The sequence below is a fragment of the Eumetopias jubatus genome, unplaced genomic scaffold (assembly GCF_037043125.1).
Source record: "Eumetopias jubatus isolate StellerSeaLion01/CBP00866 unplaced genomic scaffold, mEumJub1_p1.0 scaffold_10, whole genome shotgun sequence".
Lineage (NCBI taxonomy): Eukaryota > Metazoa > Chordata > Mammalia > Carnivora > Otariidae > Eumetopias > Eumetopias jubatus.
In genome coordinates, this window is record NW_028274816.1 from 77,777,958 (window position 1) to 77,801,230 (window position 23,273).

At 56.5% G+C, this 23,273-nt stretch overlaps 2 protein-coding genes across 3 annotated transcripts in view; both read right to left on the reverse strand.

Moving 5' to 3' along the window:
- DNAH2 (dynein axonemal heavy chain 2) overlaps positions 1 to 8,532 on the reverse strand; it is a 79,447-nt gene extending 70,915 nt beyond the window's left edge. For both annotated transcript variants that reach the window (XM_028125061.2, XM_088028000.1), the window contains exons 1-3: positions 8,364 to 8,532; positions 5,429 to 5,490; positions 3,611 to 3,781 (exon numbers count right to left, since the gene is read on the reverse strand). In XM_028125061.2, coding sequence (XP_027980862.2) covers positions 3,611 to 3,781; positions 5,429 to 5,490; positions 8,364 to 8,532 — 402 coding nt within the window. The remainder of the gene's footprint in view (positions 1 to 3,610; positions 3,782 to 5,428; positions 5,491 to 8,363) is intronic.
- A 9,120-nt stretch (positions 8,533 to 17,652) lies between these two features.
- Positions 17,653 to 21,561, reverse strand: EFNB3 (ephrin B3). Its single transcript, XM_028125128.2, has 5 exons — positions 21,440 to 21,561; positions 19,003 to 19,295; positions 18,718 to 18,810; positions 18,500 to 18,604; positions 17,653 to 18,062 (listed from the first exon to the last, which is right to left on the reverse strand). The coding sequence occupies exons 1-5, from the start codon at positions 21,559 to 21,561 to the stop codon at positions 17,653 to 17,655; spliced, it is 1,023 nt and encodes a 340-aa protein (XP_027980929.1).
- Between the last annotated feature and the right edge of the window lie 1,712 nt (positions 21,562 to 23,273).

Below are 23,273 nucleotides of genomic sequence, written 5' to 3' on the forward strand. Positions count from 1 at the left end.
ATTTTGTTCAATGCCCAACTAAAGTTCCTCATCTTGCTGGGGGTCCACCATTCCCGTGGGGGGAGGATGGTTTCTTAAACTCAGTACATAGACCTTTCATTGGTCACCCACTTTTTAAGTTAATTAGATTATGCTTCTTTCCTTCCTTACTCTTGGGTGGGTTTTTTTTTCTTCTTCTTCTGGTTTTATTTTTTGCCCATTTTATCAAGAGTAATAATTTTTTGGGATGCCTGGGTGGATCAGTCGGTTAAGCGTCTGCCTTCAGCTCCGGTCATGATCCCGGGGTCCTGGAATCAAGTCCCCCGTCGGGCTCCCTGCTGAGTGGGGAGCCTGCTTCCCCCTCTCCCTCTGCCTGCCGCTCCCCCTGCTTTGTTCTCTCTCTCTCTGACAAATAAATAAATAAAATATTTTTTTAAAAAAAGTAATAATTTTTAAGGAAGTTTCAATTGGCCACCTTAACCCAAAAGCATACAACGAAGTCTGTGATCTTATTTAGAGTATATTTCAGCATACCAAATAAATTTTCTTCAGCTTCACTAAGGCATAATTGACAAATAAAAAACTGTATATATTTAAGGTATACAACCGGATGTTTTGGTATACGTATACATTGTGAAAGGATCACCACAGTCAAGCTAATTAATATATCCAGCATCTCTCGAGGTACCTTTTTTTCTTTTTCGTGTGCTTGTGTGTGCAGTGAGAATACTTAAGATCTACTCTGTCATGTATACCACGCGGGATTAATAACTATAGCTTCCATGCAGTATAGTAGATCTCAAGAACCATTCCTCTTGCCTAATGAAACTTTGTACCCTCCCCGCCCAGTTTTATTGAGATATAATTGACCTATAACACTGTTAGTTTAAGGTGCACAACATGATTTATGTATTTATAGCAAAGTGATTGCCACAATAAGTTTACTCAATGTCCATCACCCCAGAGTTACAATTTTCTTTGTCTCATTGTGAGAACTTTTAAGATCTACTGCCTTAGCAACTTTCAAATACACAATGCAATATTAACTATAGTCACCATGTTGCACATTATATCCCCAGGACTTATCTTAAAACTGGCAGTTTGTACCTTTTGACCACCTTCACTCATTTTCGCTACCTCCCCGCCCCCTCACTATGGCAACCACCAATCTGTTCTCTTGTTTCCATGAGCTAGCATGGGTTTTTTCCCTAGATTCCACATATAAGTGAGATCATACAGTATTTGTCTTTCTCTGACTTATTTCACCTAGCATAATGCCCTCACGTTCCATCCAGTTTGTTGCAAATGGCAGGATTCTTTTCTTTCTCATTGAATAATATTCCACTGTGTGTGTATAGAATTTTCTTTATCCTTTCATCCATCGATGGACACTTAGGCTGTTCCCATATCCTGGCTATTGTAAACAATGCTGCAATGAACATTGGATACAGATATCTTTTTGAGACAGTGATTTCATTTCCTTTGGACATATACCCAGAAGTGGATTGCTGGATCATATTGTAGTTCTATTTTTAATTTTTTGAGGAACATCCATACCGTTTTCCGTGGTGGCAGCACCAACTCAACATTTTCCACCAAGAGTGCATGCGGGTCCCCCCTTTTCCACATCTTCACCCACATTTGTTATCTCTTGTCTTTTTGATGATAGCCATTCTAACAGGTGTGAGATGGCACCTCATTGTGATTTTGATTTGCATGTCCCCGATTAGTGATTTGGAGCACATTTTCAAATACCCATTGGTCATTTGTATGTCTTCTTTGGAAAAATGCCTCTTCAGTCCCTCCGTTCATTTTTTTGATCAGATCGTTCTTTTTGCTATTGAGTTGTAGGAGTTCTTTATATATTTTGGATATTAACCTCTTACCAGATCTATGATTTGTACGTATTTTCTCCCATGCCTTACGTTGCCTTTCCATTTTGTTGATGGAAGAAGCCTTGCTGTGCAGAAGCTTTTTGATTTGATGTGGTCCCACTTGCTTAGTTTTGCTTGGTTGCCTTTGCTTTTGGTGTCAGAAACTTCGCGCCCTCTGACCAACATCTCTGTGTTTCCCCCTCCCCCCAGCTAAGTAGATTTTTAACGTTTTCCATATTTCCCAATCCTATTCATTGAATAATCCATTCTTCCCCACAGATTTTTAAATGGAATTTTTATAGAAAATGCTTACATATATGTGCCTGTATTTTGTGTCTTTAATGTTGTATATGTGATGTATATTCCTGGCCCAGTACAACTCTGTTTTATTTTATTTTACTTTATTTTTACACAGGCTCCTTGCCCAACACAGAGCTTGAACTCATGACCCTGAGATGGAGAGTCACACGCTTCACTGACTGAGTCTACAGGGCGCCCCAGCTCTGTTTTAATCACTACAGTTAAATACGAGATTTTCATATTCACAGCTCTCCTTCAGTGCTTTCCTTCTTCATCGTGTTCTTTGCTATTTTCATGCATTTTTCCAGATACATCTTAAAATCTTTACACAAGCGACCTAGGGACTGTGGCACTTTGATTGCAGTTGTGTTAAAATGGTGCATTTGTTTGGATGGAATGATCTTCATAATTAAGATTCCCACTTAGAAACAGGATATGGCTCACTGTGCAGTCAGATCTTCTGACATGGCCTGCAGCACAGTTGCTTTCTTTCATATAAATCCTACACATTTTGCAAATTTTTGTTCCTTTTATGAATGAGGTCTTTTTTTTTTTTCCATGTCGTCTTATAGCTGACGATTGGGTATGTGCAGGAAAAAGCCGCCGTCTGTTTTCACTCTTGTTTAATCTGGAACATTTCACCAATTGTGTCACCGCAGAGGGCCGCGTTCGTGTTCATTATCATTTCACTTTTGTACGTGTGCTGACAATAAAAGCAAAGCAAAAGCCTTTCTCTGCTCCAATATTTTATTTCAAAGATATCAAACATGTAGAAAAGTTACAAGAATTTTACAATAATGACCTACGCACCCACCGCCCAGAGGCTACCACTAACATTTTACTCTACAACCTGTCCTTTCACAGTCTCCCTACCCGTGGTTTAGTCTTTGCTAATGCATCTTCCACATTGTTGAAACAGGTACCGACCTCATTCGTGAAGGCCTTCGCTAGCTCCCCCCGGGGCCCGAGGCCGAACTGTCCAGCCTAACAGACAAGGCCCTCCACAAGCTGTCCCCCACCCACCTTTTCAGGATCACTTCCCAAAGCTCTTCTTTGCATATAAAGTGTTCTTTACCGGAACGGCTCTTACCCAGACCCGATGAAATCCTATTTCCCTTTCATCTCCACCTGAAATAGCACCTCCGTCGCCGAGCCCTGCCAGCCTTCCGTGGCTATAGCAGTTGCACCCATCAAGCTCCTGTAAAGCTCTGGCCACGGCATCATAACATACTGTAAATATTCTGTATATGTCTGTCTTCCCCACTAGACCATGAGATCACCAAAAGCGAAAGCCCACCTCGTTCCTCTCTGTATCACACTGCTGGGCGGGGTTCCTGACACACCATGAGGCTCAACAGACCTTGGGTCCAGAGGATAAGACTCCAAGATGACTGAGATACGCCGAACCCTCGGCTCCCTGGCAGACCACCTTGGAGTCTGGAGAGCAGAGTACCCACCTGAACAGGCATGCCCAGATCTAGCTTCAGCCCCATGTAGGGGTCGATGAAGATGGTGAGGATGAGCTCCGAAGGGTCCTGGGCAAAGTGTTCCAGAATGGCATCATGCTCCACCGTCCAAGCAGCATCTGCTAGTCCTGTCAGCACAGCTCGGGACAGGAAGAGGGGCTTCTACAGAAGGAGAGCAGAGAGCCGAAGCAGGTATGGCTGTTAGGATGAGTCGTTTCTCCCATTCACAAGTGCCCGTCAGGATGGGAGACGGGAAGTCAGAAGGGTCCAGAATGGTAAAGGATGAACTGAGGATGAGTTCCTCATCCTCCGAGGATGAACTGAGTGATAGGTTTCAAGCTTCTGAAGAAACAAGACAATGAGGTTCCCTTGCTTCTACAAGTAAAACGAGAATAGATCACTAGAGGAAAAGTGGGGGATATTATCTTCCCAAGATACCTCCTTTATGCCTGTGGTTGTAAAAACACATCGTCAAGCAATCCTCAACCTCAAAGTAAAACTAAGTCAAGGGAGCCTGTAGGATATTAGCCTGAAGCCAGCAACCAGGAGCAAAGACGCAAGCCAGAAAAAGGGTAAGGCTGCAGCCTCCCCGGGGTCCTGAAGTAATAGGAGATACCCAGTGAAAGCCAATCGGCATAGCAGAGAGGAAGAAGGGAGGGGAAAAGGCAAGACTGGGAAACACCAAAGAACACATCAATTAGATGAAAAATAAACTGTGCGTGCTTCGGCAGCACATATACTAAAATTGGATGAAAGATAAATTATAACTGGTGACTCAAAAAAAATTCATCTCTAGAACTCCACTAAATAATTCAGGAAACTTGGGGCACCTGGCTGGCTCAGTCTGAGAACGTGTGACTCTCGATCTCAGGGTCGTGAGTTCAAGCCCCACGTTGGGTGTAGAGATTACTAAAGAAAACAAATAAGCTTTAAATATTTAAGGGAACTAGGGGCGCCTGGGTGGCTCAGTCGTTAAGCGTCCGCCTTCGGCTCGGCTCATGATCCCGGGGTCCTGGGATCGAGCCCCGCATCGGGCTCCCTGCTCGGCGGGAAGCCTGCTTCTCCCTCTCCCACTCCCCCTGCTTGTGTTTCCTCTCTCGCTGTGCCTCTCTCTGTCAAGTAAATAAATAAAATCTTTAATAAATAAATAAATATTTAAGGAAACTAGAAGACATGAAGATGAACATGGATAGTCACTCTGTCCTCCCAGTTCTCCTGGAAGATAAGAAGGAGTCTCTTTCACTTAAAGTTTCCAAATCAAGAAAACTCAGTGCTCTAAGATCTCTCTCATATAAAGATGTAGAGGAGCCTATGAGGAAAACACGACGACGCCAGGAAATGAATGCACAAAAGGACATGAACAGGCATGTCACGTCATAGAAATCAGAAAGTGAAAATATGAAAAAATGTCCAATTTCACTTGAAATCAAAGAAACACAAATAAAAATAGCAAAGATAGAGCATTTATTGCTACGCTGCTAACAGGCAGGCCTGGAAAGCGCTTGCTGCTAGCGTGTGGCCAAAACATGCAGTTCATCTGGAAAACAGCTGGGCGTCACACACTAAGCTTCTCCCAATTTGACTCAAGGTGGGGACACAAGGAAGCGAAAGCGACGAGACCTGTCCCTCACTTAAAACCCTCTCCTGGGGGGACGGGGACAGCTTTGTCCTTTACTCAGCAGGCCGGATTTGTGGTGAGCAGGCTCCCAGTAGGTTGAAGAGAATTCCTCGCACGCCATTTTACAACTGACCCTCGGATTCACTGGTTATTGGGGAAGAATGTTTGTCTCGGGGAAGACCCTAACTTACCACATCCACCTCGGGCTCCGGTAATTCTTCCTTCTCTACTTCGGGTTCCTCCAATGGCGGCTCTGGGAAGAATAAAAATTCCAAGATGAAGGCGATCCTTCAAAACTTAAACACAGAGTTGCCCTATGACCCAGAGTCGCCACATGACTCCACCATATTCCGCTTCCGGGCGTATCCCCGAGAGAACTGGAGGCGGGGACTGCAATAGACACTCGGAGCACCCATGTTCACAGAAGCACGATTCACAGCAGCCAAAAGGCGGAAACAACTCAAGTGTCCATCAACAAACAACACGATCCACAAACTGCAGGGGAATACGATTCAGCTATAAAAAGGAACGGAAGGGGCGCCTGGGTGGCTCAGTCGCTGAGCGTCTGCCTTCGGCTCAGGTCATGGTCCCGGGGTCCTGGGATCGAGCCCCCGCATCGGGCTCCCTGCTCAGCGGGAAGCCTGCTTCTCCCTCTCCCGCTCCCCCTGCTTGTGTTCATGCTCTCGCTATCTCTCTCTCTGTCAAATAAATAGATAAAATCTTTAAAAATAAATAAATAAATAAAAAGGAACGGAGGTCGGCCGCCTTGCCACACCACCGAGGAACCAGTCAAGAAAGGCCGCACACCGTATGAATCCATTTACATGAAATGTCTAGAATCGGCAAATCCAGAGACAGAAAGTGGATTGGTGGTTATCAGGATCTGTGGGGGCGTGGCTCCTAAAAAAAACTAGGCTCTGATGCAAGTAAAGATATAGGGTCACCCAGGGGCGCCTGGGTGGCTTAGTCGGTTAAGTATCCGACTCTTGATTTCGGCTCAGGTCGTGATCTCAGGGTCTTCCTGGGACTGAGCACCAGAGTTAGGCTCCCTGTTCAGCGGGGAGTCTGCTTCTCCCTCTGCCTCCGCCCTGCCCCCTGCTTGTGTTCGAGCTCGCTCACTCTAATAAGTAAAATCCTTTTTGTTAAAGCGTTTTCAAATTACAAATATGGAATTATAAACCTGCCCTTCTTTCTTTTCTTAATGGGGATTGAGGAACGCTTAAGGAAGCAACGCTTGTTAATACAGACCTCCAAAGGGTGTCTGCCATTTGACCATGCATCTTTACCAAGAAGCGTCTTAGGCCCTCCTTCAACCCAGCATCTGCTATAACAAAATACCACAGACTGGGTGGCTTTTAAACACCAGAAACTTATTTCTCACGCTTCTGAAGCCTGGAAGTCCTAGATCAGGATGCCAGCCTGGTCACTTCTAGGTCACGGACTTCTCATGGTGTCCTCACATGGAAGAACCGGGCAAGGGATCTCTGGAACCACCTTCCTAAGGCACTTATCCCATCCATGACATGTTTGGGTTTTTTTGTTTTTTTGGTTTTTTTTGATGTAGGGTTCCATGATTCCTTGTTTGTGCACAACACCCAGTGCTCCACGCAGAACGTGCCCTCTTTAATACCCATCACCAGGCTAACCCATCCCCCTACCCTCCTCCCCTCTAGAACCCTCAGTTTGTTTTTCAGAGTCCATCGTCTCTCATGGTTCGTCTCCCCCTCCAACTTACTCCCCTTCATTCTTCCCCTCCTGCTATCTTCTTCTTTTTCTTTTTTCTTAACATATGTTGCATTATCTGTTTCAGAAGTACAGATCTGTGACATGTTTTAAGCCCTCTCATGATTTAAGCACCTCTCAAAGGCCCCACCTACTAATCCCATCACATTGAGCATTAGGATTTCAACATCTGAGTTTGGGGGGGGGGGCACAAACATTCAGACCATAGCAGGCCCCCCGTCTCCAGGGGGACAGGCCTCAATCCCTCCCCAACTCCAAAGGTGACAGGGATTACTGTGCGTTTCGGGGCTGCTCTGGAGGCCCAGGGCCTCTCTGAGCCTCTGTTGGGGTTATGTGTCTCTACGTCAAACAATAAAAAGGCTTAGAGCTCAGGGAGGCCTAGATTCTTTGTGTTTGCTGGTCAATGCTTCCCCCTAGAATCTCCTTCCCTTCCCACACTGGAGGGTTCTCCACACTGAACCTCGCCACCTCCTGCTCCCTCCCTCTATTCCTGGTACCCAGCTTCCGAGAGAACTCAGAAGGAAACATGTTGCATATTTCTCACGTCTGGATCCTAGGGACCCCGTGTACCCTGGACCCTTCTCCCACACCCGTGTTTAATCTCCCCGCTTTTCATGTCAAAAGGAGATTCCGTTTCTCTCCATCTTGACAGGCTGCCAGCAGGGTAAAGAAGCCCCACGGAACAGAGGAAGGCTATGCTTAGTTCATAGTCATATCTGCACCGTCCAGTGCTCTAAGGGACAGCCCAGCGACAGCCACCCAAAACCTTCCAACCCACAGGGCCGGAGTCCCTCCATCAAAGCCATGGGAGGCAGACTCTTTAAACTCTTTTCTCCTCCCATCCCCAGCCCCGATGTAGACATCAGGCTGCTTTTCTCGTGGCCCTGGACCTGAACCTCCTGAGTCGACCGAGGCCCCTGCCAAAATGAAGGCAGAACTACAAGAACTTGAAACAGATGGGAGAAAGCATCCGTCAGGCTTAGGATTCAAAGGGTGGCAAAGCAGGCTGAGTCTCCATGGTGATGGGCTTAATGGGAGAAAAACATTATTTGTTTTGCCATCCAGGGTGAAAATGGGAAAAAAGAAGAGATCAAACTCTCTTCGGTGTGGTAGGAGCAACCCGGAACACTCGAAGTCAGAAGAAAGAGGCGAAGATAATGGACTGGCTAGTGAGCTCTTGGTGCGTTGGTGGGGGGTGCGGGGGGGGGACAGGAAAACAGAAAGAACAGGTATAAGGCTGGCCAGGAGGAAAACACAGAAGGACCCCAGCAGCAGGCCTGAGATTCCACCGAACCCCCAGCTTATAACCCAGAAGCAACAGCCCTCGGACCCTCTTTAAATACAAACATTCTGCCTCCAAGCTCCTCCCCAGCGGGTACCCACCAGGCTCCTCTTTGAGGGGCTCAGGCTCCAGCTCAGGCTCATCAGAGGACAGGGGGTTCTCTGCAGCCTGCGAGGCCAGCGCCGCCTGACCATCTCTCCTGCGGGCGCCTCCGCGGCTGGCACTTCCCCGGGCACTCACTTTCCTCCTCTTCTCCGCTTTGCTGGACATGGTGCGGGCAGGCCCTGTAGACATGCGAGCAGCTGGGGGTCCACCACCAGAGCCACCCTCACCCCGCCCCCCAGGGCACTCAGTCCCCTCTGAATGCACAAACTGAGACCCCACTCCGTATCATAATCTCAGCTGGGGGTACCCACATCCTGCGCCATGAACCACAAGGGGCCTTGCAGACCTCACTCCCTTCCCTGAGGAATCCCACTTTCTTCAGTGTACTGGGTCAAAAAATCAAAGTCCGTCCCTTAAGGCTTTAGGAACGAATGGAAGCTGAAGAGGGTAGCCTCTAACAGACACCCGCTAAGGAGGACTTAGGAACCCCTCTCTCTGCCCAGAAGTGTCAGAACGGAAGATCACGAGGGAAAAAAACCTACCAAGCTGAGGGGTGGCTGCACACACCCTCAACCACCTTACCCCTCAGGGCCATGGGTGAGTGAGAGAAGGCCTAGGGAAGGGAAGACTGTCCCTAAGTTCCCCACGCTTGTCTCTGGGTCAAGTCAACGAAACACCCCAAGATAATGTTCCTATGTAGCTCCTTTCCTCCCAGCTTACTAATAACCCCTCCAAGAGGGGAGGGGGGGGCATGGAAAATTCTCCTCCTACCCACACTAAAATGTTCAACCTCCTTAAGCAAAGAAAAACCATATTTGTGACATGTCTCTCTAGCTTTTCATTGCTGGGGGGCTGGGGGGGGGGGCAGGAACCCTGTCTTGTGTGTACTGAAAAGGTCTCTTAGTATAGTTGACGGAGTAACTCTGGGCTAACCCATAATGAAGATGAAGATCATTCCACTCCTAATGCCCTGAGAACAGACTGGGAGAAGCAAGAAGAAAAGTAGAAAAGTCACCCAAGGTGGAATTTCGCATTGTGTCTGGGGGAGAAGGCACTGGGGGAAGGAGGAAGGCCTGGCTCAGGAAAGCAGGAGCATCTCTGGCCGGCTTCGGGAATCCCAGGGGCAATGTGGGGCTGCATCCAGCTCCAGCCTGACAGCCACCTGTGGCTTTCCTCCCTCGTCCCCACAGGCTGCCCCGGGCATTGATCACAGGCTATGAGTTTCAGACTTGAAGGATGTGTGTACTTTGCTCCAAGGAAAAACGTTCTATTAGGCCAACGCATCGATAAAACCAACTGCAGCAGCGCGGCGGGTCTCCAGAGAAGCGTCAGGCTGTGCTTCCCTGCCTCCGGGTCAGGGCCCCAGGAGCGTTCGCGGGCCAAATTGGGGGCACCCTCCCCACGGGGCTCGCCCCCCCCAGGTCCGCCACGGCGGGCCCCGGGGGGGGGCTACTCTGCCAGCCTGGGGACCCGCCCCACCGCCCAGGGGACCGGCCCTGTCCTCAAGCGGGCTCCCAGGAGGCAAACTTGCCTCCAACGGTCACAACTGCCCCCACCCCACGCCGCGGCGTCTCGATCCCTACCGCCCCTTCTTCTCCCCTCCCCGCCCTCTGCCCGCCCCCCCACCCCGGCCCCTTCTCCCCGAGGCTTCCCACGTCTCCCTTCCTCCTCTCTGCCCCCGACACACACCTCACGACGCCGACCCTGTCCACCCTGGGCAGGCCGACCGGCCACTCCAGCTGGGAAGGTCGCCCCGCGAGCCCCGCTCCCGCCCGCGCCTGCACGCGTCGCCAAGGCAACCCCGCGCGGGGAGGGGCGAGCGGCCGGGGCGCGAGCCCGCGAGCCCGCGAGCCCGGTCTCCACGGCGCAGGCGCAGGGCAGGCCCGCTCCGCCGCCCGGCCGCCCGACTCGGCCCGCGCGCGCCCCGCGGGCATCCGCGGCCAGAAGGACCGGCCGGCCCGGGCCGGCCACCGAGTCCGGCAGGCCGGAGGGGGCCGGGTGTGGTCCGAGTACGGGCTGGAAGGGCTGGGGCTGAGGGCACAAGCTGCCCCCCCCCGCCCCCGCGGGACACCGAAAGGGCCGGGGGAGCCCCGCGTTCGACCCCGCGCCCGGGTCTGCGGGCTCGCTCCCGCACGCGTCCGGCAGGTGGCGCCCGGCGTCCCGCCTGCGGGGCTGGTCGGCGCTCTGGAAGGCGCTCCGGGATTTCGAGGCAGCCGTGGCTGCAGCTGGGTCCGCGGGAAAAACCGGGGCTGGAGCACCCCTGCCCTCCCGCTCGTTTCTCTCGCCTGCGCTCGGACCGGGGTCTAGGAGCGCCGGGCCGCGCGGGGCGGGGGAGAGCAGGGAAGAACGGAGCTGGAATTTGGGGAACCTGGAGACTGGCTCTGAGAAGCGTCGCCCGTTTTGGGGGGAACGGGAGGCGGGGACTCCCTGGGGAAGGTGACCGGGCCAGGGAGGGGCTCGGCTCTCCGTGAGAACAAAGGCTGAGTCCTGGGGAAGCGGGAGGAGAGGGGGCGTGAGAGGTGGGGGGCAGACCTCAGCTGGGGCTAGGGGGCGCTGCGGGCCCGGGGCCGCGGACGGGGCGCCTGGAACCCTGGGCTCCGCCGGTGGCGGGAGAGAGCTGGAGCGAGGAAGCCAGAGTCAGGGGGATGGGAAGGCACCCTCCCTGCTTCCATCAGTAGTGCCTAATTAAGACAAAGCCAGCAGCGAGCCCACTGATTACATTTCCATGAGGAGCTACATTGATGACATTTTCTTTGCTGGATGAGGAGGGGGAGAAGTTGGCACCTCAGTTCCCCGTTTTTCTGGTCGGTGTTCACACCTGACGGGTCTCGTTATGCAGTCTGGCACTACAAAGCTCTGCTGTCTCGGGGACTCGTGAAGGGCCCTTGGGTTCATCCACGGGACCCACCTGTCCTGATTTCCAGAATTGACCCGCCCCCCCCTCCGCCCCCTTATCCTTAAGGTAGACGTCTGGGCCTTGATTTGGGGCCCCCTGCCCAGGCCAAAGTCCTCCTGCTGAAGACAAGGGTTGGAGTTGTGAGGGGCCCTGCCACGCCCCAACCCAGCTGCACAGCAAGTAGGGGCCAAGTGGGTGATCCTCTAACCAAATAGGCGGTGGGTGGCAGGGAGGTGACATGATTGGTCAGATCCCCCAGGGAGAAGTCCCGAAAGAGTGAAGATTTGAGGGGAGGCATGGGGCGGGGAGCCTTAGAAACAGGGCTCATGGCTCCCACAGGAAAGGAACGTTGTGTAGACCCCGTTTCTCTTCGGACTGCCCCCCCCCCACTCTTGGCTGTGCGGAGGGATCCCAGCCCCCTACATTATGCTAAAAAGGTAATCAAACATCTCGCTTTGCTAATTACTGCTCAATCCGATTAAACGCCGCTGAAGCTCATCAACAGAGGTGGAGGTAGGGGGAAGGGCTGAGGGGGAGCCAACCAGAGCTGAGGTGGGGGTCTTGTCCCCGGGGGCTCCAGGGGCCAGCCAGGGTACCAAGACGCAATACCCCCCCAAAGGAAAGGGACAGAACAGGTGTACCCGTGAGACCCTTACCCTTACTGCATCCCCCACCCTCAAGCCTTTCCCTCCTCCCAGACCTTCATTAACCTCAGAACCCAGGCATCCGGCCATTCCCACAGCTCCCCACACACATCCCTGTCCCAGATTTAATAAGTTCTGTTCTCTCACTGTCAATATTGGATGTCTCAGAGCAATCTCCACGGAGAGAGGGGGACTCTTCCCTTGCTTCCCCCCTACCTTGGCCGTCATTTGCCCGCCCCAGTCTCTTTGTGTCCCCAACCTTCTCTAACTAGCTGACTTAATGAAATGATATTAAAGTCTTAAGCAACCCCCAAAGAATGGTTGTTATGGTGAAGGGAGTGGGCAGGACGCCTGGGTCCCTGAGGGGAGCAAGGGCTGAGGAGGGGGAGAGTGAGCCAGAGGCGAAGGTCTAGAGGCCTCAGTCCCCGGTGGGGAGCAGCGGATCTGGGGTGAGCCGGGGGCTGGACCTCTGGACCTTGGCGGGAAGCAAAGGGAGTGAGGGCTGGGGCCCGGGAGAAGGTGGGAGAGAGGACATTCACGAAGTCGGGGTCTCGGCCTGTTGTCCAGAGCATCCGTCAGGGACGGAGAGGCCAGCTGGGGCGGGGGGGGGGTGCAGCGGGGTGGGAACAGGGCCTCTGTACCAGCAGCCTCCTGCTGACTGTGCCCTGGGCCGGTCCCGTGAGAACCAGAGTAGATTCCTCTTGAGCCCTGACTCATCCCTCTTCCCCCCTTCTCCCCCAGCAGACCCCCACAGGTGATTTGTAGCTGATGCCCTCACAATGGTCGGGGCCAGGAGAGAGAGCCGTTCCATGACATGAAGAGCTGAGAGCTTCCAGGAGAGAAGAGAAAGAACAGAGGCCAAGAGATGGGAAGCCAAGCCCCCCCCCCAACCTCCCCCCACCCATCCCCATCTCACTCCCCTGGGGACCCTGGCCCAGCCCCAGTCCCCTTGGGGTGGTGGGAATCCGAGGACATTTGGCTGGGGCTGATTGATGAGGGAGGAGGCAGCCACCGGGCACTGAGACTGCTGTTTGCTGAGCACACAGATTGCTCCCCACTCACCAGCTGCCGCCCGCTGAGGCTGCTCAGTGTCACCAGCAGCAGCAGCAGCAGCAGCTCCAAGCACCGGAGCTGGAGGGAGCTGGTGCCTGAGTTTCTGAGGGCACAGGGGGGAAGAGGGAGAACCAGGACCCCAAATGCTTCAGTTCCTGGTGGGAATCGGGTGGGGGGGGTCCCTCGGACCTGGTCCCCTGAGAACTCCCTTCAGGACTCCACCTTCCCTGCTACATCTCAGACATCTCCTCCTGCCCTGCGTTCACTCCTTTCCATGCTGCCCCCAAAATTCTGAGCCTATCCCAGCCAGCCCCCTGCCTCCAAGCCATCCTGCAGCATTTCCCCCAGCCTGCCTACAGATCTTGAAACTTTCCCTGGCGGAAGGGGGGCCCCCTGTTTGCGATTCCTCACATAGCCCCTTAGGAAGCTCCATTTTTCATTCTAACTGAAATTCCACTTGGGATGTCGACCATTCCCTATCAGAAATTCCCACAGCAGCCCTTTGCTCTATGCCCCTTTCCTTAAAACCCCCCAGCATACCCCCCCTACACACACACACACACACACGTCCACCTAATTCACATCCTGCAAAGTGTGAGCCTCTGCTGTTTGGGCCTGGGGTGGGGGTTGGGAGGGTATGTGCAGCTTTAGCCTCTATGGTCCCCGGTTCTCAGGGTTCCCCTACTTCCTCTCGGCCTGCCCACTCTAGACCCTGTACCAGCAGCTGTGCCATGGCCCCCACAAAGGTCAGAGCATCTTCCTTGCCCTTCCAGAGCTCAAAATGTAGTTGAGGAAAACACAACTCATGCACAACATCTGAATGGGAGAACAGGAATACTGAGTTAGACCAACTTCCTAAATGTGGATTCTAGACCCTACGTGACTTGCCCCCCTCCAGGCTGAGGCTGCTGAGGGACAAGACACACCTGTGACGTCTGCTGGTTGCGAGGGCCTTCTCGCTCTTCCCAAACATGCCGAGATCTCACCTCTGCACTTTGCACTTGCTGTTCTCTCTGTGGGGTGTGCCCTTCCCAGAGCCTTCCTCCACATCACTCACTCAAGGTCGGAGTCAAATGTCACGTCTTCAGTGGGACCTTCCTGACCTCCTAACCTAAAGCACCTCCCTGTTACTCTCCAGCCTCTTCATCCCGTTACTCTGGTTTGTTTATATCACCTGTCACTGCCAGAAACGTTATTAGGTTGTCCCCCACCCAGACGTGGGCTTGGTGAAAGCAGGGACTTTGCTGCATTTACTCTATATTCCCAGGGCCTGAAAGAGTTCCTGGAACAAAGTAGACACTTAATGGGATGTCGAGCGAATAAGCGAACAACAGCAACAACAAAAAACGAATGTGTTCCTGCCCCCTCTCTTCGTTTCGAGGTAGCCGTTACCTGGGGGGCATGTTGGCGTGTTTGGACCTGGGAAGAGAACAGAATGGCATGTGTGGTTCTATGTGGAAGTGACCGGTCGTTTCAAATAGCTCGAGAGCTGCGCGTGTGGCACGCTGCAAGTCCCGTGTTGCCCCTGCGCGCGGAGGGGGGAGTCCGGAGACGCCAGCGTTCCGAGGGGGTGTGTCCCGGGATGTTGTGCAGAATGTGCAGCTCCTGTCCCCAGCTGTGCATCTGTCCCCAGGTGTCTTCCTGTCCCTCAGCGTGTTACGATGTCTTGGCTGCTTCGGCGAGGTGTTTGTCACCGAGACTATTTATCCCCGCTTCTCCTCCCTCTCATCGTCCCTCCACCTGCGCCTCTGGATGTCTGTTGGGGAGGGCGGATTGGTTCTCCCTCGGCTCCCTTGCCCCCTCACACACACAGCCCTGCCCCAGTCTTGGACCCCTCCCTTTCTCACTGGGCCCTGTTGCTGGGCTCTGGGTTGCCATAGTGACGGTTGCCAAGTCCCTGAGGCTGATAGCCAGCGATGGGGCTGTCGGCTCCATCCACGCGGGAGGCTGAGGGGGGCTTCCCATTGTGTGGAGAAGGGGATGTTGCCATGACAACCAACCCCCACTAAGGGGCAGGGACCAGCCCTTCCACCCCCCCCCCCCCAAGCCTCCCCACCTCAGGCTGCCCCAGTGCAGGCTCCGAAGGACAGGGGTAAATTCCAGACAGCCCAGCACCTGGCCTCCGTTGGCAGCCCCCCTCCCAGAGCGCCCGCACCTCTCAGGCCCCGGGCGGCTGGCTCGGACAGGGGGAGGGGCAGGGGTCCCCTTAGACAGAGTGGGGCAGGAGGAGCCCTTGACCTCCAGGCAGATGGAAGACAGTGGGAGGGGACCTAAAGTCCGGGGTGGGGGGTGGGCAGGGCAGAGGCTGTGACCCCTGCCGACTAGCTCCAGAGATGCTCCTGGCTGGCTGCTTTTGTGGTTGGAGAATGGGGCTGAGCCTAGGGGGCTGGGCACCCAGGGTTTTTTAGGGAAGAAGAGCCTGGGTTATGGGTACACAGGAAGCCACGGGGCGGGCAGCTTGATGCCTGGGTCCCTGACTCTTCTGGGGAGTCATACCACTTCTGCCCACACTGGTCCCCAGCAGCAAAACTCCCTGAGTCAGAGGTGCCTTGGGCAGGGACGGTAGGGAGTAGACTTGAACCCGGGAACATGTTTTTTCCCCACTCTGTTTCTGACTGCGACTTGCCTTGTCTCTGGCGCTTCGGTTTAGCAACAGACACGTGTGAACACGGACTCACATACATCCCCATTGGATGTACTGGCAACTCATGCTCCGGTGTGGGTTCGTCTCTCCCTCCCCTGGAGCCAGCTGCCTCGGCCTTCTCACCCAGCCCAGTATCCCTTCCCCGTGTACCACCCCCTCACCCCTCCAACCCAGCCGGCTCCCTACCCTTCCCCTTGGCTCTCTGAGATCCAACGCTCGGCTTGAAAGCCGGTCTACCCGTCCTCCGCCCCAACTCACGCCCAGTCATTCTCCAGCCTTCTTGTCCACGTTTGAAGCTTTTTATTTTTTTGGTTTTTGTTGTTCAAATTTCCCTTTTACAGTAAAACTATCGAGGTGACGGCCATACCCCGCCACCTCCCCCATGGCAATATCAACTTCCTGTTCTCTGGAAGGAGCGATTAGAAAAATCAGGAAGGAGCTGGGAGCTACAGCACCAGAGAGATGACTGGACCTCTGGTGGACAAAGTAACCATCTTGGCTGGTGATGGAGGTGGCCAACGTGGTGCCCAAGAGGCAGCTCTGATCTAATGAAACTGAGCTGGGAGCAAAAGAAGGCAACACCCAATCTGTGCACTACGGGGCAGGTAGAGGTACACGCTGGTCGCTCTGGAAACAGTGGCAGGGGCTAAGTACCACCGTCCGCTAGACCAGTCAGTAGGCCACCATTTTGGTCACTAAGAAGGGAGCTGTGTCGAGTCTGAAGGGACGAGGAAGTGGACGATGTGATGAACAAGACAGCCCTCTGGGTTACTGGGGACAACACGCGGGTTCTTGGGATAGTCCTGTTGATTAACAGAGATTATACTGGGGTGGGGAGAGGGAAGAAGAAGACAAACGGGGCCTGCCACAGCTGGTGGCAGTCACCTTAGCTGTCCTAAAAGTAGCACGGGAGTGGGGGAGGGAGGTCCCGGGAAGTGCCCCTGGAGACTAGGAGAATCCTCCTCAGTCCACCCTGTCTTCTAACGGTCAGTTCCGGCTTCCTCCTGAAACAGGAAGTTCTTCCTGCCCCCCCTCAACACGCACACTGCTCCACAGAGTAAGAACCATCCACCGCCCCCACCCCCGCCCCCCAAGACTAAGCCACTTGGAGTTCCAGCCAGACCACTTCCTATTTCAGAAGCGCTACTTCCTGTCCTGGATGAAGGCACTTCCAGTTCCTGCTGCACCGCTCCTGCCCCTTGGCCAGGCCACTTCCGTCCAGGCCTCCCCCGGGCACTTCTTGTCTGCAGCAAGTCACTTCCTGTCCCAAGCGGGGCCCGTTCGGCATCAGACCAAATCCACACGTGTGCCCCGACCGGGTCGCATCTTGCTCGTGGCCACTGACAAAACAGGACACTTCTTCCACCGGCAGCTGTCACGACCCAACCACCCCAGATGGGCCGGAGTAAGAATGTACAGGCCTGGGGCAGGGCAGAGAAGGAGGCCCCGCTGCCCGTGCCCGGAGCTGGGGTGGAGGGCCCAAGCCTGCCCCATAAGGCCCCCATTTTTGGCAGACTGAGGGGAGCGGTGAAGAGGGAGCTCAGGGGGGAGTGCTTGCGTCCCCCCCACCCGGGAGATGAGAGAGGCCGAGGAGAGGAAGCCGAAAGGGTAAAAGAAGACGCAGGGAGGGAGGTGCTAGGAAAGAGGAACAGACCTAGAGACAGGAGAGAAAGAGAGAGAGAATACGAGAGAGAGAGAGAGAGAGAGAGAGAGAGAAGAGAAAAACAGTGAGAGGCAGAAAGGAAGAGGTGCCAACCAAAAGACAGACTGTCCCCACCCCTAGCTCTGGGTGTGTGGGGGGCTCAAGGACAGCTGGGTCACGGTCAGAAGAGGAGGCTGAGTCTCTGTGGGGGCCACGCGCGGCCAACCGAGGGCAGGAGTCTTAAGGAATCCTAAACGTGGGGAAGGGGTCCACAACAGCAGGGGCACAGAAGCTGGTGGGGCAAGGGGGCCAAGGGGATGCTAGAGGTGTCCCTCCAACCGTGACTTAAACTGGAGGAGCACCCCCAGGAGGGGCTGGATCCTGGAGAGCCAGGTAGGAGAAGCCCTCATACCTTGTAGTAGATGTTGGGAGGGCTCTGGGGGGGCCCATCCTGCACGATGTACACAGGATGCCCATAGTCACCACTCACCTTCTCATAGTGGGGACAGAATGGGGGGTCTGCAGCCCCACCACCCCGCAGAGCTATCCCTAGCTCCCCAGGCTCAGCCTCCCGAGGCCCCATCCCACTTCCGCCTCCCAGGCCCAGAGCCCCTCCCCTCCCGAAGGAGCCAGGACCAGGGTGGCGACTCTCCGAAGGCTTGGCCCGCCGTCTCCGCCAGCACATGGCACCCCCAGCCCCTGCCACGCCCAGCAAGAGCAGCGCCAGCCCCCCCGCTGCCCCGGCCACCGCGGGCATGCTGGGAGGGGGCAGGGGGCCTTCAGCACCCCGGGAGGTTGCATTGCTGGTGGGGTCACCTGGCAGGGAAGGGGTGAAGGAGGAAAGAGGGGGAGGGGCTGAAGGAGCCACCTGGGCATCTGGGCACCCAGCCTTGGGGGTCCCCATGGGCTTCCCCAGCAGGGCCCAAGCCCCCTGGGGACCCCACCTCCCCTTCCCCCCCCAAATCCCACGCAGAATCCAGGTGTGTCCAGCCCTTCAGCTCGGTGCCAAGTAGTCTTCCCTACTTCTCTGACAGCTCTGATTGAATTGGCTAATTAGTTCTAATTGAGTCTTTTCCTCATTTGGCTTCCACTCCCCTCCCACCCTCCCATCCTCTCTTCTCTTTCCTGTATCACCCCCCCAAAAAGTGAAGGCGGAGGGAGAGGGTGAAGGCTGGGCAGCTGGGGTCTGAGAACAGAGGAGGCGGGCGGTGGGGTGGGGGGGGAAGGCAGGAGGCTGGACCCCTGGCTCCTACCTGGCATGTTCTCCTTCCCAGGCTCCAAGCTGTGGGCTGCCCCCCGGTCTCTCTCCATGGGGATTTCAGACACAGGCTTTCTGGGGGCGGCCCCTCCTCGGGGACCTGGAGATGGAGAAGACCCAAGAGAGAGGGGCTGAGACGGCAGCCCCCTGACCAATATGGGACTACCCAAACCTCCCTTAGCTCCCGGGAGGTGTGCCCCAGCCCCCACTCACTTTGTCCCACTCGGAGAAGCACCTTCATGCCTCTGGTGAGGCACACGCCTCCCTTCAAACTCTCCAGGCCTTCCCGGGTCCCATCCGACGTGGCTGGGAGAGAAGAGCCAGAGGGAGAGGTTGGCAGGCCAGAGCCTAGCCCCTACTCCGTCCCCGTTCCCGGGCCCTGACACCTCCCCGGGGAGGGGGGCGGTGGTGGGAATCAGGGGTCTCTCTGGGCTCCTCCTCTGCCCTCAGTCTCGGGGGCACCTCCCCCTGGACCCTGCCCTCTCTGCCCAGCAGTACCAATTATGTAGTAATCGTGGTGCGAGCGGAACTCATGGCCCCAGAGGTTGGGGCTATACTCCTGGAACTTGATGGTGAAGCGGAGATCCAGGTCCGGCCGGTCACAAGTGAGGAGCAGGTTTGGGGCAGGGGGTGCCTCACAGCGCCGGCCCTGGGCACCCCCGACCAGGTACAGCTTGTAGAACTCGTAATTAGGAGAGGAGTGGGGGCCAGGAGGCCGGGCCCGGGGGCAGAGCAGGTCTAACCGGTCCCCGATCTGAGGGTAGAGCACGTAACCACCCTCCGCCTGGAACCTGTCAAGAGGAGAGCGAGGTGGACAAGGAGAGGTGTCAGAGGTCTGGCCCCCCAGAGCTTCGCCTCCCTCGCCGCACATCCCTGCAGGCTCGCCTTCGACAGGGCAGGCACTGAAGACTCAGCAGCAGCAGGAAGCCAGGCTCAGAGGTCTCCAGCCCCTTGGTGTGCCCAAATGCACTCTCCAGCCCGCCCTCGCCACACGCACACTGCCATCTCTCGCTCCATCACTAGCCCCGTTGCCATGGCAACGGGATGCCAGTTACCAAGGAGCTGGCCTCTCTGGAACCACACAGCCCACCCATCCCAGGTGATTTCACTATTCCCTGGCAGTCAACCATGGGGGCAGAGCCTCCCCTTCCCCTAGGCCACCACTGAATTTGAGGGATCTCAGGGCAAAGGCAGGGTGGGGGTTGGAGGGGGGGGTTGCTGAGTGTGGAGGGTAATCCGGACCAGTGTCCCCAAGTTAGCCAGGCAATGTGACAGGAGTTAAATGCCTGGTCTGGCAATGGCCCTCAATGAGGCCATTGGGAAGCAGGGTCTGGAGGTCAGCTGCCCCAGACATCTCCCTGCTCAGTACCCCTCCTGCCCCTGGGGCTCAGACTTCCTAGGGAAAGGGCCCTATTGCTCTGGGAACTGCCTTTCCTAACCAGAGCCTCCACAAGCCCACGCCTCCCTCTGCCCTTGACTGCAGCCCCTCCCCATGCACGAATGGGGATCGGGTCCCAGCGCTGGGTCCCTGGGGGGGAGGGGGGGCGGCTGCTCAGGATCTTCCCAGACTCCCAAATGACCCACTCCCTCCCACCCCACATCCCAAAGAGCCCCCAGCACCCTACCTCCCTCTGCTCAACCCTATAATAAGCCTAACTTACGTCCTCAGGCTGCACCTGATACTCAAACCGCAGCTGGGAGTTGGTGGGTAGTAGACTGAGAAAAGATATTTGAGATTATACCCAAAGAGACATAGCAGGGAGGGAGGCTGGGAAGTCAAGAGAAGACAAACAATAATCCTAGTTCTCCTTTGATGAGCATGTAATGTGTTCACACACCTTACCTCTCCGATCCTCATAAAAGGTGTGAGGACTGAGGGTACAAACTCAGGAAGGTTAAGTGGCGTGCCCAAGGCCGCACAGCTGAAAGCAGCGGAGCTAGAACTGAGACCTAGGATGCGGTGGGCTCCAAAGCCCACCGCCTACCCCCTCCCGTGGCCTCACACAGCCTCCTCCAGGGAAGTGGGAAGTTTGCAAAACACAGAACTCTTTTGCTAGCGGGGAGAGGGCTCTGCATGGAGGCCAGGGACCTGGATGACCTCCCAAGGGTCCCGTCCTACCCAGTGTGACTTGAAGTTTCATGTGACCCCTGGCCTTTTTTCAGAGCAAAGCAAGCATGCCAGAGAGGGAACAGAGGGTCTGATGGAAGAGTTTGCAGCAAAGATGGGGGAGGGGGCAAGGGAGTCCTCGGGACTCCAGATGCAAGGGAGAAAGGGGCTCCAGGTTTCTTCCAGGAAAAAAAAAAAAAAAAGTCTCCAAGCCAGGAAGGCAGGAATATCTTCTGCTTGGGAACTCCATCGGCCAAAGGCTCACTGACCCTCTGGCTGTGGGCAAGAATTAGGGGACAGACGGTGTGGAGAGTCCAGAAGCCTCGGGTGAGATGTCCCCAGAGCCCCCACACGGAGCCCCCTTCCCTCCCCTCGTCTACACTGAGTCCCTTCTGGGGAGGGAGGCACCCTGCCCTTCCCCTCAGCGCTCAGCGGCACCTAGTCAGCGGCTCTCCCGAGAGCTGACATTAACCAGGCTCCCTCCAAGCCCAGCCCCCGACAGGACACAGGTCCCTCACAAACCCAAATAACCACTCCACCACCCTCCCGGCGGCTACCCAGGAACTTTCTCGGATCCTTGCCCCTGTGGGGTCCTTCCAACTCCCGACACATGGTTGTCGCCACCCACATCCAGCTCTGTCTGTCTGCGACCCAGGAGTCTGGCTCCCAAGATCACCTCTGTGTCGTTACCCATCAGCTCGCATCAGAGCACTAGCACCCCTCCCTCCGGCCTCCTCCCAGCTCCGAGAACCAACCCCCCCAAATCCCCAAAGCGCCCCTACTGCCTGCCCGAAGGGTGTGGGGTCTCCCCAGCCGGGGGCCACTCACCTCTTATTCGCCGAATTCCAGTAGACAGGCTCCAGGCTGAGCCCAGACACCAGCCCCAAAACGCCGAGCAGCAGCAGGGCCCCGACTCGCACGCCCCCCGGCCCAGAACGGGGGGCCCCCATGACCCCGCCGAGGCCTGGGGGGGCGGGGCACCAACTCCCCCAAAGTCGCTCGCCCCCTGCGGTGACTGCCTCGGCGGCCCCGGCTGCTCGGCCCCGACCACCCCGGCGGCGGCCGCCCCCCGCTCCCACGCGGACCCGCTTCCTGCTCTGCCCGCGCCCCTGCCGCGGAGCGCTCAGCCCGCTAGAGCCCTTCCAGGGGCCGCCTGCGGGCGCCCTACGCCCCCCGCCCGCGCTCCGGCACCCTGGGATCGCAGGGCCGGCCTAAGTGGGGGACTGGGGCAGCCGGGGGCCGGGCGGGGGCGGCATGGGGCGCCGGCCGAAGGAGCGAGGGAGGGGCGCGAGCCGGAGCCCCAGCCTCGCCGGGATTGAGGGCAGCGGGCTCGGGGAGGAAACCAGTGCCGAGCCCGGGAGGGGGGAGTTAAAGGAGTGGCGGGGAGGGGGAGAGGATGGCGGAGGGAAAAGCCGGAGCTGGAGCCGGCGTCGGAGCGGGCGGCGGAGCCCGCAGCCCACGCCCCCCGCACCTCCCTCACCTCGCGCCCCTCCCGCGCGCCCCGCCGCCCCCGCCCCCCGCGCCGCCCCCCGCGCCCCCTTTGTCCCCGCCCCACCCCACCCCACCCCCGCCGCCGCCCCGGCTTCGTCTGCCCTCCGGCCCGCGGGCCGCCCGGGCGGCTGGAACCTTCCGCGCCCAAATCCAGAAAGGCGCTCGCCCTCGCCGCCCGGAGGAGCCCAGCCCCTCTCGCTCCCGCAGCCTCCTCCCCCCGCCCCCCCACCCCAGCCCGAAACGCCGCCGCGGCTCCCGGCAGGTCTGGAGAGAATAGTAATAACCTTGAAGGCTCCGCACTTTACAAAGTGGGCTGAGTTGGTCGTCACGACTACCTGTGTGAAGTGGGAGGGGCAGAGCCACAGGGCCCCCATTGTGGGGATGAAGAAACTGAGGCGTGGGCTGGGGGGGCGGGGTGCCTAGACGGGCCCAAGGTCACACGGGGAAGCGGGCGGCACAGGCGGACACCCGGGCCGGGGCGCCGCACTCCTTCTCCTCCTGGGTCCTCTCCCCGTTACCTGGGGCTGGGTGCGAGGTAAGAGTTCAGGGGGTAAACCGGGGCCCTCGCTGCCTGGCGGCGGGGAGAACCGGGGCCGGGGGAGAGGAAAGGGAGTACCTACAGCCCCAAACCCACATCAGCCGGAAGGGCTGTTTCCAATTATCCTGGGGGAAGGGAGGAGGATTTGCCTTTTCGGGTGTAAGAACCCTCGCTTTCAGCACCTCTGAGCAGAGGTGACATTCCTCTCCCCGCTCAGCCGTCGCAGGCCTCCGGTCCCCTGGCTCCGATGGCGAGGTCCCACGTCAGATCCCCTGCCCGCGGGCTCTTCAAAGCCCCCTTCTCGGGGTTTGGCGAGGTTGGGGGTGGGGAGCAGCCCCTGCTTGAAACCACACGGTCGCCCCCCACCCCCAAAGCGAGCAGATAAATGGAGACACAGGCCCGGTGACAGCTGCCGACTGAGCCGCTCCCGCCCTGGTCCCGCATCTCGAATGGGACGTCTGTGCTTCTCGGCACCTCTATCCTCTCGTGTGTGCCCTTGACTCGGGCTACTCGGTCCCTGCCTCCTGGGGGAGCCCAGGGAGGAGAGGCTGGGGGGGGCCCTCCGGCTCCCCTTCCCCCAGAGCTGAGTAACGGTTCCTCTGCTGCCGGGTGGTGGTAACTAGTGTGCAGCGC

Coding starts and splice junctions, on each gene's coding strand:
- EFNB3 (XM_028125128.2), bottom strand. CDS start 21,561: ATGGGGGCCCCCCGTTCTGGGCCGGGGGGCGTGCGAGTCGGGGCCCTG. Junction 19,296..21,439: donor TGGAATTCGGCGAATAAGAG/GTGAGTGGCCCC, acceptor TCCTCTTGACAG/GTTCCAGGCGGAGGGTGGTT. Junction 18,605..18,717: donor GCTTCTCCGAGTGGGACAAA/GTGAGTGGGGGC, acceptor CTCCATCTCCAG/GTCCCCGAGGAGGGGCCGCC.